This window comes from Engystomops pustulosus, chromosome 4 (genome assembly GCF_040894005.1).
Source record: "Engystomops pustulosus chromosome 4, aEngPut4.maternal, whole genome shotgun sequence".
NCBI classification, from domain to species: Eukaryota; Metazoa; Chordata; class Amphibia; order Anura; family Leptodactylidae; genus Engystomops; species Engystomops pustulosus.
The window spans coordinates 183,545,531-183,562,664 of record NC_092414.1 but is presented as its reverse complement, the minus strand read 5'-3'; the positions used below and the strand labels follow the sequence as shown (position 1 = coordinate 183,562,664).

General features: G+C 42.3%; 1 protein-coding gene across 1 annotated transcript in view; it reads left to right on the top strand.

The window, feature by feature from the left end:
* LOC140127767 (tetraspanin-15-like) overlaps nt 1–17,134 on the top strand; it is a 100,055-nt gene that overhangs the window by 29,880 nt on the left and 53,041 nt on the right. Inside the window, exon 2 of the mRNA XM_072148835.1 lies at nt 7,407–7,592. Within this exon, the coding sequence (XP_072004936.1) occupies nt 7,407–7,592 (186 nt within the window). The remainder of the gene's footprint in view (nt 1–7,406; nt 7,593–17,134) is intronic.

The following is a 17,134-nucleotide window of genomic DNA, read 5'->3' as shown; positions in this document are numbered from 1 at the left end:
CTGTGTTACAGCCGTGCACTGCACTCCCGTACGGGCCATGGCCGAGCCTCCCACTGTGAGCACTCAGTGCCTCCAGCCACCAGCGCTGTTCGGATCGGCCTCAGCATTATCAGTGTTCACAGCTATTCAGACAGAAACAGACAGGAAGCAAAGCCCACTCCTGTTTGATGTATGGTGAACCTGTGACCTGGCTGAGGAGGACAGCATGGTAGGAGTCAAGCCCTGTGTGTGTAATTAACCCTTTCAGTCTTTACTCTGACAGAGTCGGTTGTGTTTTTTTTATGCCCACTTTCTGCCCCCTGCAATGTTACCTGTGTGCCGCCTGTTCCACCACTCCTTTCCTCTTGACCTCCTATCTCTTTCCCATGTACAACCACCTAACTATATTTGCCAGGTCACCTCGCCTCCAAATTATGTCCCTGCTGCCATTCTATCAATGCTTCCTTACATTAACCCTGACGGTGCATTCACACAAGGCACATTTATTAACGTGTCTGCGACAGTTTTCTGTCTGACTTTGCACTGAAAAGAAGGTGCAAACTGCTCGTACATGTATTTATGAAGTGTCTGCGACAGTATTGTGTCACGGCAGCTGTGTCCGCTGTACCACAAAATCCTGCACAAAACAGGGTGTTCTGGTGCAGAGTCGGACCGTGCTCCATATTTTTTACTGCGTCTTGACCAAATTATGTCAAAGGTGCATAAAAAAAAGTTGTTGACACTTCCCGAGCAGTGCAGGGGGCGTCAGATTCATGAAGAACGTGCCCCAGTTTTGATGAATCTGCCGCACTTGTGAGGAAACTGCACATAGTACAGGCTGCACTACTTTTGATAAATGTGGCCCACAGTGTTTGGACGTATAGGTAAGAACGCATGTGTTTCTAATGTTACCATGTGTTTGGATGCTTTCAAATCGTATTCTTTCATTGTTAGAAATGTATGCAAATGTGAAAGTGTTAACACAGCTGTTTACGTGTCCAGCAATGAATAAAAAGGCTTTCAAAGCAGCCAAACACATGATAACATGTAAAACACATAGTGGGGTTAGGAGAGGGGGCAAAAGTGGGGCCATAGGACACATTATCTGCCACAAAATTTGGGAGCTATAGCAAAGGGGCCCACTGAGGTTCTGTTGCCCAGGGGCCTACTCAAACCTAGAGCCGGCCCTGTGCCGTTGTGTGCGCTGTGTGTGTGTGTGTGTGTGTGTGTGTGCGCTGTGTGTGTGTGCGCTGTGTTGTGTGTGTGTGTGTGTGCGCGCGCGCGCGCTGTGTTGTGCCAGTGTGTGTGTGCAGTGAGCAGACAGATTTTCAAATTTTCATACTCCTCATCGGCTAAAAATACTCCTCAAAAATGGTAAGAGGAGTATTATTACCCTTCGGTAAAAATGTTAGTGCGACCTCTGTTCCACGGTCTTTCCGAATCTGTCGGGTTGTCTGATGGCCTCGCCCCCCGATTTCTGTCGCATGCAAGCCGATGCGCCACAATCCAATTGCATGTGCCAAAAACCCATGGCAATTCGGCGCAAAACGGAAATATTCGGGAAACCCGACAAAAAACTCATAGATGGAGGCATAAATCAACTTTTTAAATTATGCTAATGAGCCTGGAAGGCTACTGGAACTGTACCCAGAGCCCCTCCATGAGGCAGCTTCACAGGCTGTTACAGTGTACAGGAGCACTCCTCCTTACCACTGTGTGATGGAATTTCCTGTGCTGCAGTGAGATTTTACAACTTGTTTCACCTCAAGTTGAGGCTTTGTGTGCCATGTAGGGATGCTGAGCAACTTTTATGGCTTAAAGGAAATCTAACGTTTGTTTTTATACATTGTGAACGAAACATACCTTGAGAATGCTGTAGCGACACTGATGCAGAGACATATCTTCTACCTGCTCGGCCTTCCCCCTGATTGCCCTCTGCTTGCCGTTACTATGCCCGCGGGTAAGTGCAATATGTAAAGCCAAAAACTGCATACACCGGAAGGTACCTCCGGGGTATTGAATAGGCTGGAACTGTATTGCTATTTACCCTTTTTTACTTCATTGGCCCTATTGCTGGGCACTGTCACTAGCATTATTACCTATATTTTGCATGTTTTCACCTATGGGGCACTAGAAGGAGGGGGGCCGTTTTGGTATCCTGTGCGGTCCCAATTTTCATCTGGGACACCAATTCCCCTGGTATATTTTTAAACAGTATTTGTATATTGATTGATGTGTATGACTTGGAATATTAACCCCTAGGCGCACCAGGATGTTATAGTACGTCCCCGGGGCTAGATGCTTAGCGCAGGGGGACGTTCTATAACGTCCTGCTTCTGGCACTGGCTCACGAACGGAGCCTGTACCAGAAGCAGCGGCTGTCAGCTGTCTAGTACAGCTGACAGCCTGCGCTAACACCCGCGATCGGAGCCGGCTCCTATCGCGGGTGTTAACCCCTTACACGCTGCGGTCAAACATGACCGCGGCGTGTAAGGGTGTTTGCGCTGTGGATCGGATCCCCCGTGCCGCTTACTGGGGGATCCGATCCACTTCTGGGCAGCTCCGAGGACTGGCATGTGCCCCGGAGCTGCCCGGTCTCCATGGCAGTCAGACCCCTTCCGGGTCTGACTGCAAACTGTCTGAGCATGCGCAAGCTTGCTCAGACAGTTTACACTGCTCTACAATAAAATAGTATTGTAGAGCAGTGTATTGAACTTAAACCAGTGATCAGAGCATCACTGGTTCAAGTTCAAGTATGTAGAAGTAAAAATATGCAAAAACACTTAACACTACACATTATAATAAATAAAATACATAAAAATATAAGCCCCTAAAATGTCACTTTCCCATAAAAACACTTAATAAAGTATAAAAAACACAAAAAACCCTGCATATTTGGTATTGCCGCGCCCGTAACAATCTGTATAATAAAACAGAATCGTTACTGGACCCGCACGGTACACGCCGTAGAAAAAAAAACGCAAAAACTTTCCGAAAAAAGATAATTTTTAATTAATACCCTATAAAAAAATGCTCTAAAAAGTAATTTAAAAAATGTTATGCACTCCAAAATAAGCCCACTAAAAATAACAACTCTTCTCGCAAAAAATAAGCCCCTAAGCAGATTTGTCAGACGAAAAATAAAAAAGTTATGCATATGAAAAGATGATGATGCTAAAATGAACAAGATTTTCTCCAAATTGGTTTTTATTCAGTACAATTGAATAAAATACACAAAACCCCCACATATTTGGTATCCTTGCGTCCGTAACCATCTGCATAATAAAACAGAATCGTTATTAGAGCCGCAAAGTGAACCCCGTAAAAAACAAAACAAAAAAAAGATCCAGAAAAAAGATCATTTTCAATTAATACCCTATAAAAATGCTCTAAAAAGGGATTTAAAAAATGTTATGCACTCTAAAATAAGACCACTAAAAAGAACAATCCTTCTCGCAAAAAATAAGCCCTTAAACAGATTTGTGAGGCGAAAAATAAAAAAGTTATGCATATGAAAGACGGTGATGCTAAAATTAACAACATTTTTGCCAAATTACTTTTTATGCAGTAAAAATGGGAAAAAAATAAAAACACTATATAAATGAGGTCTTTTTGTAATCGTGGCAACCCATAGAATAAAAATAATATACTATTTTTATGGTATGGTAAACAGCCAAAAAAAAAACCCCATAAAAATCTTCCTGAAAAGTGATGATTTTCATTTCCTCCACCAACAAAGAGTTAATAAAATCTCACCAATTAGCCTATAGATTCCCCCAAATTACGTACCAGAAAAGTGCATCTCATGTGGCAAAAGAAATAAGCCCCTATAGGTCCACATTAAAAAAAAGAAAAAAATTATAGCCTGTACAATGTGACATAGCAAATCTGATCTGGATGGCGCCTCCTTCCCTTCTATGCCCGGCCGTGCGCCCATACAGCAGGTTACCACCACATGTAGGGTATCGGTGTACTCGGGAGAAATTGGGTAACAAACTTTGTGGAGCCTTTATTCATTTAATCCATTGTAAATGTTTAATTTTCCACCCAAAATGGGTGTATTGTGAAAAAATTTTACAATTTGCAGACTGCACCTCCATTTTGTTTTAACCCTTATAAAACACGTAAAGCGTTAACAAACTTCTTAAAAGTGTTTTTTCATACGTTGAGGTGTGTAGTTTCCACAATGGGGTAATTTACAAGTCTCACTATTATTTAGGCCTCTCAGTGTCAATTAGAAGTTGAGCAGGTCCATCTAAATACAGGTTTTGGTGATTTTACAAAAAATGTGAAAAATGATACCTACATTCTGAGCCTCATAACATTCTAGTAAAATATGAAGAATCTTAAAAAACCATGCCAACATAAAGCAGACATTTGGGAAATGTAAGTTATGAATTTATTTGGGAGCTATGACTATCTGCATCAAAAGTAGAGAATTTAGAACGTTGAAAATAAAGAATTTTTCCAAATTTTTTCCAAATTTTGTTTTTTTTCATAACTAAACACAAAAGATATCATCCAAATTTTTAAACTAATTTGAAGTACAATGTGTCACGAGAAAACAATCTCAAAATCCCCTGGATATCTCATAGCGTTCCAAAACTATAACCACTTATAGTGACACAGGTCAGATTTGAAGAATGGGGCCGCGTCCTTAAGGCCAAAAGAGGCTGAGTCCCGTACGGGTTAAGATATATGGATTTTTTCTAAGTAATGATTTGTCTAGCTCTTTTTTCTCTGATATAACATATCTTCAGTAATCCCTGAAGTGAGGGGTTTTGCTCAAAAGACAGTTATAACATTCAGGACCTTGGGAAAGCTGGATGCAGACTGTTTGCCTACATAAACACAGCTGGATGACTCCTACACATCAGCTTGGGAGATGGTGCAGTGATTGATTACTTCTGCCTGTCAGGGACAACTCAGTGATTACGTATTCTTGGCTTATGCTGGGCAGAACAAGGCTGGAGCAGTGCATAATTAGGGTAAGGAGAAGAGCTGAGGAGCGAGAGGGCCTTGTTATCATAATTCTGTAATTGTTTTTTTTAGCAAAACCACTCATCACAGAGATTAAACAAGATATGTTTCTGCATCAGTGTAGCTACAGCATTCTCAAAGTATGTTTGGTTCATAATGCATGAAAACAAATGGTAGAACCAATATCATCAAAATGTTACAGCTACATTGAGGCCATGTTTTGCTTCCTTGTATTTTTCAGTGAACACATAGTTTTGAGCAGCATGAGAATGCAAGAAGTTCCGTAAAAAGGAAATATCTTATTAGCAGGATGTGGTCAGCCACAAAGAACCATCCGTGAAAACCACAGCACAATGACCGTGGTCAGATGTAACCACTGTAAGAATTTCTGTGGAATATAATATAATGTGAATATAATATAATGTGAATATACAGTATTTTTCGGACTATAAGGCGCACCGGAGTATAAGGCGCACCATCAATAAATGCCTGCTAAAACATCTAGGTTCATATATAAGGCGCGCTGGACTATAAGGCGCACCTGATTAGAAGGATGAATGACCAGTGGGTGGCAGACCTGTGCACAGTTCAAGGCAGCTGTTGCCTGTAAGTAGGATCATATATAAGGCACACTGGACTATAAGGCGCACCTTTGATTTCTGAGAAAATCAAAGGATTTTTTGTGCGCCTTATACTCCTAAAAATACGGTAATATAATGTGAATATAATATAATGTGACCAACCGTTCCTAAGAATATATTTATCAGATTTTTATGCAAAAGTGTTCTTGACAGTAAGGGAGAATTTTTAGGTTGTTAAAATAATGGATTTATCAATGGAAGCCCACCGAGAGCAAAATCCATGTTTCAGACACATTTGTTACAATAATGGATCTAAACAACAAACGCCTAAACGATATGTGATATTAGGTTAAGAAAGGCAGAACTGGCAAGTGGCTTGTATGGAGATGATGCCCATTTTGCGCTGTTCACGGTTTCATCCAACCTCCGTGTAAGTGGTGTCACAGGCGAGGGAACCCTTATTAGGAAATGGAGGGCAATGCTACAACCTTCTGCGTTATTACTGGATTGCACTATTGTGCAGTTTAGATTAAAGTTTTGAGAAGAGGAAGCCAATACAGGCAGTCCCCGGGTTACATACAAGATAGGGTCTGTAGGTTTGTTCTTAAGTTGAGTTTGTATGTAAGTCGGAACTGTATATTTTATCATTGTAATCCCAGACAGAACTTTTTTTGATCTCTGTGACAATTGCATTTTAAAAATGTTGGGTTGTCATAAGAATCAGGATTAACAATAAAGCTTCATTACAGACACCTGTGATAACTGTTACAGCTGATTATTGTATCCTAGGACTAAAGTACAGTAAATTACCAACATCCAGAGGTCCGTTTGTAACTAGGGGTCGTATGTAAGTCGAGTGTTCTTAAGTAGGGGACCGCCTGTACATGCTACACACCACTCAAGGTCCCAAGAGTAAGAAGAAAATCCAGCTCAACTTTCTTGTCCTTTTAAGTCAAACATGCACCACTATATTAAAAAAATCTCTAGGAGAGGTAATGTGTAAATCTTTTACCTCTCCTAGAGATTATTTTTTATATAGTGGTGCATGTTTGCACCCATTCCTTTCATGAACAGCTCGTTCATAGCTTTTGGGAGCGTAAAAAAAAAAGGGTGAAGAATACAACACATAATATTAATGTTGACTTCATATTTTAGGCTACATTCACACAGACGTAGCCCACCGTAGCATGGCAGACACACGTCGGCGCCAGGGAGAGGAGGAGGGAGTGAGAGCTGCTCACCCCGCCCCTCTCCATAAAGATATATGGCACACGGCGCTGTATACCGAGAAAAGATAGGACATGTCCTATCTTTTCACGGCTACGGAGCGGTACGGTGCCACGCGCCCATTGCCGGCCTATGGGAGACTTATATGTGACATATATACGTCCCTCGAACGGCCGTGTGATTGAGGCCTAAATCTGTTGCACTTGTTGAAATAGGGCATTGTCAATGTTGGGGGTGTCTAAATTCTGAAGAATGGGGTGGCTCAGTGGTTAACATTACAGCCTTGCAGCCCTGGGGACTTTGGTTCAATTTGTAAGTTTGTATGTTCTCTACGTGTTTGCATGGGTTTCCTCCTGGTCCTCCAGTTTCCTCCCACACTCCAAAACATACTGGTAGGTTGATTAGATTGTGAATCGCATTGGGGACAGGAACCGATTTGGCAAACTCTGTGCAGCGCTGCGTAATCTGTGTGTGCTATATAAATAAAGAATTATTATTAATATAGCTAGGTGAGTTGATTTCTCGTGGGTTAGTAGTAGTGGAAACTTATTCTTGCATCTTTATAGAGTAATTACTTGATCTCTCTATTTATTATCATCAGCTAAGCCGATTCTAATGAGTTCCCCTGTTTTCTTCCAGCTAATAGGCCTCTTGATCTTATGCATCGGAATCTACGCGGAGAGTGAACGACGGAAACATCAAACTTTGGAAGGGATATTCCTTGCGCCAGCAATTATCCTACTGCTCCTGGGAATTCTGATGTTCGTGGTCTCTTTTATTGGGATGGTCGGCTCCTTAAGAGATAACTTAACACTTCTCAAAATTGTAAGTGAACTCATAAAAAAAAAATTATTTTAAGGTTGGTCCTTTTTAACCCAAAACTATGGTCAATAAAATATGAGTGGAGATTGTTGTTTGCAAAGACTTAGACTGGTTGCAAACAAGCAATGCAGGAAGTAGAGTACAGTAAAGAGGAAGAAAAAAATTCTAAAATTTTAATCCTCTAGTAATGTTTACACAATAAAGATAATTTTAAAGTCCTTTACCTTACAATTTTACTCTGTTTTATTGCTGTTTTAGCTCCTATAACTCAGTGATTGTCAATGTAAAATTTCAGAGTAAGGACGGGGACTCTGTGCTATGAGATGCTGTGTGCTGATAATGTGCTTAGATTATCAGGGTTTATCTAACCTTTTTATTTAGCTTCTGAATAGTCTACTAGTATCTGACACAGATCTGATACAGACTAGTATTTAACACATTGGGGCAGATTTACTTACCCGGTCCATTCGCGATCCAGCGGCACGTTCTCTGCGGTGGATTCGGGTCCGGCCGGGATTCACTAAGGTAGTTCCTCCGACGTCCAACAGGTGGCGCTGCTGCGCTGAAGTCCGCCGAGGCCCGCCAGGATTGCACTGAAGTTCAACGGCCTATACCTGGTGAAGGTAAGCACGAGTCCCGCGACACTTTTTTTAAATGCGGCGTTTTTTCCGAATCCGTCGGGTTTTCAGTCGGCCACGCCCCCCGATTTCCGTCGCGTGCATGCCAGCGCCGATGCGCCACAATCCCATCGCGTGCGCCAAAATCCCGGGGCAATACAGGGAAAATCGGCGCAAATTGGAAATATTGGGGTAACACGTCGGGAAAACGCGAATCGGGCCCTTAGTAAATTACCCCCATTGATCTCATTACAGTGGGTTTGGAAAGTATTCAGACCCTTTTAAATATTTCACTCTTTGTTTCATTACAGCCAACTGGTAGGATCAAAAAAAGTTTTTTTTTTTTTTTTTTTTTTTGCTGATTGTGCACTCTGCACCCCATCTTGACAGAAAACCCCCCAGAAATGTAGATATTTTGCTAATTTATTGAACAAGAAGGTTAGAAGTATTCAAACCCTCTGGTGTGACACTCGTATTTAACTCACATGCTGTCCATTTCCTTCTGATCCTCCTTGAGGCGGTTCTACTCCTTCATTGGAGTCCAGATGTGTTTAATTTAAGTGATTGGATTTGATTATGTAAGGCACACACCTGTCTATATAAGACCTCACTGCTTACAGTGCATGTCAGAGCACATGAGAATCATGAGATCTAAAGAACTGCCCAAGGAGCTTAGAGACAGAATTGTGGGAAGACACAGATCTGGCCCAGGTTTAAAACCTATTTCTGCAGCACTCAAGGTGCTAGAGCCTCCATAATTCTTAAATGGAAGAAGCTTGGGATGACCACAACTCTTCCTTTACCTGGTCATCCAGCCAAACTGCGCTCCAGAGATGCAGTGGGGGGTGGGGGGGTGGGAGAAAGTTCCACAAAATCGCCTATCACTGCAGCCTCAACCAGTCAGGGCTTTGTCAGAGTGTGCCGACAGAAGCCTTTGCTCCGTGCAAGACATATGAAAGCCGCATACTGTGTGCAGACACATGAAGGACTCCCAGACTATGAGGAATAAGATTCTCTGGTCTGAGATGAATAATGAATGTTTTGATGTTAATTCTATGCAGTGTGTGTGGAAAAACCAGGCACTACTCATCACCTGCCAAATACAATCCTAACAGTGACACATGGGGGCAGATTTACTTACCCGATCCATTCGCGATCCAGCGGCGCGTTCTCAGTTGAGGATTCGGGTCTTCCGGCGAATCACTAAGGTAGTGCGCCCGATGTCCACCAGGTGTCGCTGCTGCACTGAAGTCCGATGAAGTTCGCTGGAGTTCACTATCCTATTGTGGGCACAGGTAAGCGCGTGTCAAGCGACACATTTTTTTTTAATTCCGCGGTTTTTCCGAACCCGGGGCAATTTGGCGCAAATTGGAAAAATTCTGGAAACCTGACAAAAAAAAGCGATTGGGGCCCTTAGTAAATGACCCCCATGGTGTTGGAGCATCATGCTATGGGGCAGGGACAGGACCACTGGATGTAATTGGGGAAAGATGAATGCGGCCAAGTACAGAGATATCCTGGATGAACTTTTTTTCCAGAGCTCTGGACCTCAGATTGGGCCAAAGGTTCACCTTTCAACAAGACAATGACCCTAAGCACACAGCTAAAATAACAAAGCAGAGGCTTCAGAACATTTCTGTGACCATTCCTGACTGACCCAGCTAGAGCTCAGACCTAAGCCCAATTGAGCTTTTTTCGGAAAGACGTGATAATGGCTTCTACCAACGTTCACCATCCAACCTGAGGGAACTGGAGAGGATCTGCAAGGAGGAGGCAGAGGACCCCAAATCCAGGTGTGAGAAACTTGTTCTATCATTCACAAGAAGACCCCTGGCTGTACCAGCTCCAACGCTACTTCTACTCAATACTGATCAAAGGGGCTGAATACTTATCACCATGTGATACTTCAGTTTTTCTTGTTTAATAAATTAGAAAAAAATAAGTTCTGTTTTTTTTTTCTGTCAAGATGAAGTGCAGATTGCACTTAAATGAGCAAAAAAAAACCTTCCGTGATCTTACCAATTGCCTGCAATGAAACAGAGCGAAAAAGGGTCTGAATACTCTTCATACCCACTGTATTATGCACGGTTTATGTCTCTACAATAGCCAATAAATTGTATTTAAATGAATATAGTCTGTCATATTAAATCTTGAATCTTCATCTGACTGCCTTCAATATATATATAATTTTTTATTAATTTTTATTAATTTCCTGTCCAATATAGAAAACCTTTTATTACGAACTGGGGAACATCAATAAACTACAATTGATCTGTTGTGGCTTTGCACAGTACATCCAGCACATAGCAGTGTCCACATGGGAATGAGCCGTGTGCCTCCGTGGCCCATCGGCATCTAAAACGTTTCTCCATTAATAAACTTTTATTATTTACAGTGAGGTCTTTTCTGGTCTCAAACTCGCGGCCCGCGGGACAACATTTTGCGGCCCCCACCTGGAAAAGCACCGCCCGCCGTGTATTCACGGCGGCAGTCGGGTCGCGCTGCATGGAGAGGGCTCACGGGCTGAGCCCTCTCCATAGCCGGTAAGTCTTTGCTGCATATTGCAGCAAAGGCTTACCGGTAACACCCGCGATCGGTGCTAGCACCGATCGCGGGTGCTTTCACAGCGATGGCTGCCGGCAAAGCTGCCGGCAGCCTCAAAAAGATAGCAGCGCATGGGCGCCGCCATCTTACCTGGGATCGCCGCTCCCCCGGGGGCAGCGATCCGTCTCCATGGTAGCCTCGGGTCTTCCGTAGGTAGACCCGAGGCTATTTCGTTTTAACCCCTTCATTACAATGTGCCGATAGCACATTGTAATGAATGAGGAGGAAAATCCCCATATACTGCCATACTGTAGTATGGCAATATATGATAGGATCGATCAGACAACCTAGGGTTAAAGTACCCTAGGGAGTCTGAAAAATAGTATAAATAAAAATAAAAAAAAGTTTTTTTAAAAAAAATTATAATAAAAAAACATTAAATTTCAAATCATCCCCCTTTCCCTAGAACTGACATAAATATAGATAAACAGTAAAAATCATAAACACATCAGGTATCGACGCGTCCGAAAATGCCCGATCTATCAAAATATGATAACGTTTTTTACAATGCGTTTAACGCCGTTACGGAAAATAGCGCCCAAAGTCGAAAATGGCACTTTTTTGCCATTTTGAAAAATATAAAAAAATCTATAAAAAGTGATCAAAAGGTCGTACTGTCCTAAAAATGATATAATTGAAAATATTGTCATATTTCGCAAAAAATGACACCACCCACAGCTCCGTACACCAAAGTATAAAAAAGTTATTAGCGCCAGAAGTTGGCAAAATCAAAAAAATAATTTTTGTACAGGTTTTAATTTTTGTAAATGTATGAAAACATTATAAAACCTATACAAATTTGGTATCCCCTTAATCGTACCGACCCAAAGAATAAAGTAGACATGTCATTTGGGGCGCTCAGTGAAAGACGTAATATCCAAGCCCACAAGAAAATGGCGCAAATGCATTTTCATTGCATTTGGAATTTTTTTCCCGCTTCCGAGTACATGGCATGGAATATTTAATACCATCACTATGAAGTGCAATTTGTTACGCAGAAAACAAGCCGTCACACAGCTCTTTACGTGTAAAAATAAAAAAGTTATAGATTTTTGAAGGTGGGGAGTGAAAAATGGACATGAAAAAACAGGAAAGGGCCCGTAACCGGTTAATCCCCTTCCCTCCGGTACTTGAAAAAGATGAAGTCGCCGCTCTGAACGCACTTGGTGCAAGTCAGAGCGGCGACTTCATCTTCTTCGATGGGAGGGACACGGGGAGGCAAGTACCAGGGGGGGAGGGGGGGATGGAGTGTCCCTGACTGGGCTCAGTGCGGTAGGAGCTTGGGACCCCTCGGTGCACAGGACGCGTTCATAGAGAAAACACGTCTCCCCGCTCGGGGCTTTCCTTGCGCTGGGAGACGCCATGACATCTGAATAATGATATTTTGTAAGCGCATTTTGTGTGGAAAACTTGATGCGGCCCAGCCTTACCCAGAATCTACCTCCAGCGGCCCCCAGGTAAATTGAGTTTGAGACCCCTGGTTTAGAGCATAGCTATGACATGTACTGCGGTTCAGTCTTACTGTAACTCAGAAACTGAAAGTGTTTGTTTTAATTTCTGGACTGGACTTTGCTCCCCCTATCTTTTGCCGGTCATAGTTACTCCTGGTGTCACACTCCCTCGATCAATGAATTGCTCCACAGAAGTAAAGACTGTAGCACAAATATTGGGTGTTTTTCCTCCCGAGATTTCCCAATTACTCATAGGAAGAGCTGCACGGAACCTTAACACATCATAAAGTTTTCAAACAATACCTGTGCATTCCGAAGGCCATTGTTATATCTGTACCATGGTTACAGTTTACTAAAGTGGGGACAGATCTGTTGCCCACCCACATTAGCGGCACCCAAGGATTCCCATAATTGACATGACCTTGGACCAATTTCTTAGATGCTACATATATTAATATCTCGATCAATCATTTAAAAAAAATTTTTGCATTTAGTAAGTTGCCCAAAAGACCCAGAATTCCAGCACCAGCTTCTAGACGCAAGAATTTATTGGATTGAGTAAAAATCAAACAGCAGAAGACTGACACTTTTACAAACCACAAGGAGTTCTTGATCCTAGTGCTATGGGTCAGGGTACGCAGATAAAGTTATATGGAGCGGTCAGTGTAATGGAGATCCAGGTCTCCTTTGCATTTACTTAAGAGACGCTGTCCCAGTGTTTTCTCTGTCACCCACTCTAATTATTCCAAATGGGTTTGAAGACGGAAGCTACTTTGTTTTCTACATGCTACTTGGCCTTTGTCATAGGCTTGGTTTGGGTTGTAATGATTTAGTAAGGTGTAAAATGAGTCTCGGAGAGAGTTTTAATTAAAGGGGTTGGCCACTTTTCAGTATATCTCTTCCATTAGACATGTCTCTGCATGTATATGTACTTGTGTCTTTGCCTACTTTGATAGCTTCAACCTTTCCCAGTTCTCACCATGCTTCCCTCTCCATGTATACGCAACTTCCTGTTTCTTCATGTGACTTCCCCCGTGTCTCTCTTTTCACGGACCGTTTCCATGACAGAGGACAAACACGGAAAAAGGGAGGGAGCAGGATGAGTCCTATCTCTGCTGATGAAAGCTCTTCCTTTTCATCAGACCTCAGACATGTAAACAAAGAAGCACAGGGAGTCTGCAGACAGCAATAAAGTAAATAGCAGGAATGCTGAATCACATGATGAATGTTCAGGGATTATTATTAAGCCAGTAAAGGTACATGGGCTACATATGGAAGATAGTGGCAGTGGCCAACCCCTATAAAACAAATCACAGCATGGAGCATAAAAGCAACACTTATCACTCATGTTAGGCATAACCTGGTTTACTATGGAATGAAGAAGCCTATGAAGAAGTGCATCTTTATATGGAAGGGGGGGGGGGGTTCTGAATGTAAATGGCGGCTGCTTTATACAGCGCAGGAAGCTTTTTTTTTTGTATTATACAAAAGCTTAAACCTAATACTGCACTTGTTAGTTTGTTCCTGTAAATTGTGTCTGCATACTATATTATTCCCAGCAGGAGATGGGAGTAAGGCGTTCTTCTGCTTTGCATCCCTTTTAAGATGTAATTCAGGGCTGTGCTGAAGATTTTTGTGCCTTTTTTATTTAAGCTGAAAAGCTTTCATCGGAATATATTTTATTCTCATAATAATGTTTAAAACTTGTGCCAGTCATGGCAGGTTTTTTTTAGTAAGGATTTTTTTTTTCGTCCAGTTCTATGAAGCAGAGAAGAAAGGGAGAGGAGGCAATTCCATCTAAACTGTGGCGCTATGTGTAGCCTCAGAAAGGTTGTGCTGTCATGAACTCGTATAAAGGTTAAACCGTACGTGCCTACTATTAAGAGTGATTTCCTGGGAGCCTTATGATGTGGTGCCGACATTTGGAAATTAACCCTACCTGCAAATATTTGCCATGCCTTTATAAAAGTAGGAGCTTAAAGGGTTTTTCTACCTGTCCACTGAATAGATCATCAATGGGGGGTCAATAATGTAGAACGCTCACCGATCCGCTGCTCTGGAATTAAAAATTAAAACAGATGAGGATTTCTGTGGGGTTATTGGTGCAGGAGAGTTTTGAACCTTTTGTTTTAAAGAGGTCCTGTCACCCTGAAATACAGCACTAAAGTAAGCAGCTCCTAGTGCTACAGCAGACACAGCAGTGTTACACTGTTAGCGTTATCGGAAACCTCCGATAACGCTAACTAACACCGCTGTGCTACATTACAAACGCGGGACCGCTCTTAAAGGGGTCCAGCGTATTCGTGAGGGGGCGGTCTTTCCCAGACCACCTGCTCACTCCATAGGCCGGCGGTGACTGCTGCACGTCATGGCACACCATGCCACACTTTTCTAGTAAATCAATGAAATTCAGTCCACCACTAAATAGACACCATTTAAGTTTTTCAGACCCCCAACCTGCACAGCAACACTAATAAATTCAGACCCCTTAGTCTTCCCCCCCCCCACACACACACGTTGCTTCCCCCATTAGGACATTATACGTGTCTACACCAATCCTCAATGGCCACTCCCATGGCACTAGGGACACAGTTCTGCATACAGAAAAGTAAACTTTCATCTAACTTGTCTTTTATTCAGAAAAAGCCAGTTTTATTATAAACCCTCTTTGGCAATGTGTACACTATTCTCTATGGGGACATGAGGGAGCATCCCCCACTTGAGCACCAACTAACTAGACCCAGGAGTGATGTCTATCTCAGCATTACTTAAGTTAAATCAAACCCCACACCCCTAAATTTTCCCCGAATGAATGCTTACCCCAAAGTAGATACCCTTTAGAACAAACCATCTAAAAATACTGAATAAAATTTTCCCTAAACAAATATATATCATGTAAACAAACACTTATCTTCAAATATGCAAATCTATGCACATACTGTACTATATGGGATCAAAAAATTGGTCCCAAATAAAGTGCGTCCATTAGAACAACATCACTACTTTATATTGTGGTACGGTTGGACACTATCGCAAAAAAAGTTAACTTTGTCTACAGCTTCAATAGAATATCTGAGAGTGAACATGAAAAGTTTCCTCTGTAGAACGTCCATCACTCACTTGAAGTTGATGTTTGTCATTTTGCTTTTCTCTATTGAACTGTTTATGACGGCAAAATAACGGGAGGCAAGATTCATTAATGTCTTGAAGTGTGACATACAATATGTCGACAAGATGTACACTCCGAAAAACAGTGAAGATTAAGTTATAAACTTTACGGTGTATCTTGACAATATGGGGAATGCGCTGCAGTTTTCAAAGGTTAGTGCTTCTTAAAGGGATGGGCTCAAGTTCGACTCAACAAAAACTTTATTTTATAATGTGCTCATACTGTACTATTGATTTATTCAAAGCGGCCATATATAATGCCTTGTACAAGGCATGAAAAAGTTGCAATTCTGGGTGCACGGCCAGTATTTGCATTTTTTAAGGAGTGGCTTTGATGGGGCCTGGAATTCACAGCCACTAAATTTGCTATTGCAAGTGCTGGGATCTTTGTGCAGGTTATAGCAGAAATCTGGACCTGGCGTAAATATAATTCCGAATTGGGGTCGATGCTCGCGTCCGTATGAACAGATGTGTGCCGTGAGCCACAAGCCAGCGGGAGGGATCTTAGTGGACGGGCAGGGATAGGGACCTGCTCTATGTTTCTGCGGTGCAATACATGGCTGTGACAGCTAGGATCTTGGCTAGCTCATGGTCAGTAATTGCGGACGTGTTTGTGGAGCCTTACTGAAAGGCCAAAACTGCGGTATTGCGGCAGCGTGGGGCGGCACGGTGGCTAGACGTTAGCACTACAGACTTGCAGCGCTGGGGATCTGGGTTAAAGTCCCAGGGTCAACATCTACAAAGAGTTGGTACGTTCTTTCTGTGTGTGCGTGGGTTTCCTCTCGGTCCTCGGGTTTCCTCCCACACTCCCAAGAACATACTGCTAGGATGATTAGATTGTGAGCCCCACTGGGGACAGGGACTGATTTGGCAAGATCTCTGCAGCGCTGTGTAATCTTTGTGTGCTATATAAAAGAATTATTATTAAGACCGGTAGACGATACACCAGTAATAATACATACCTCTCCTTGTTTCTCTGCATCAAGAGATTTCATTATATGGTAGGTCTCCTCTCTGTAGTTTGCAGGTGTCTCAGAAGTCCTGGGTGGAGATGTAGCTGCTGCTATTATTCACTACTACCCCCTCCCTTTCTCCATAGACTTCTCAATAATCTGACACCTTAAAAAGATATCTGCCTTGCTAGCGATATGTTCTAAAACAGAAATGCTCAAAGTGACCACTGCCAGCATTTATACAGCCCTATTGTCTTTTATCTCCCTGATACATATGTAGCAGAGGAGTGTATTGGCCTTGGTTGTTCTCTGATCCACAAACAGTGATGCAAGTTCAAACCAAAAAAAATCCATAGAAAGAAAGGTTGGAGCGACACTCGCCATGAAAGGTCCATAACAGGTCCAATGTTCATACATCACAGAGGGAAGGGAGGAGTTGCAGGACATCACAAAAACAGCAATGCATTACAACGCTCTATCTGGTTTCTGTGTGCATCATAATACAACAGAAATGTTAGAGGTGATATCATTTTATTAGGAAGGGGGAGACCGTGAGGGGACATTGTAAGTGGAGAAGGAAGAGCTCTTATCTGTTACAATATATTATATAAGAAATCTACCATCAAAATCCATCATGATAAACCATGGACAGTTCCTTATAAAAACAGCCATTTGTGGCCTCCTTACTAAAACCAACTTTTCACATTATACGAATGATGAACTCCTTGCTGCAGATTCAAAGGTTGTTACTG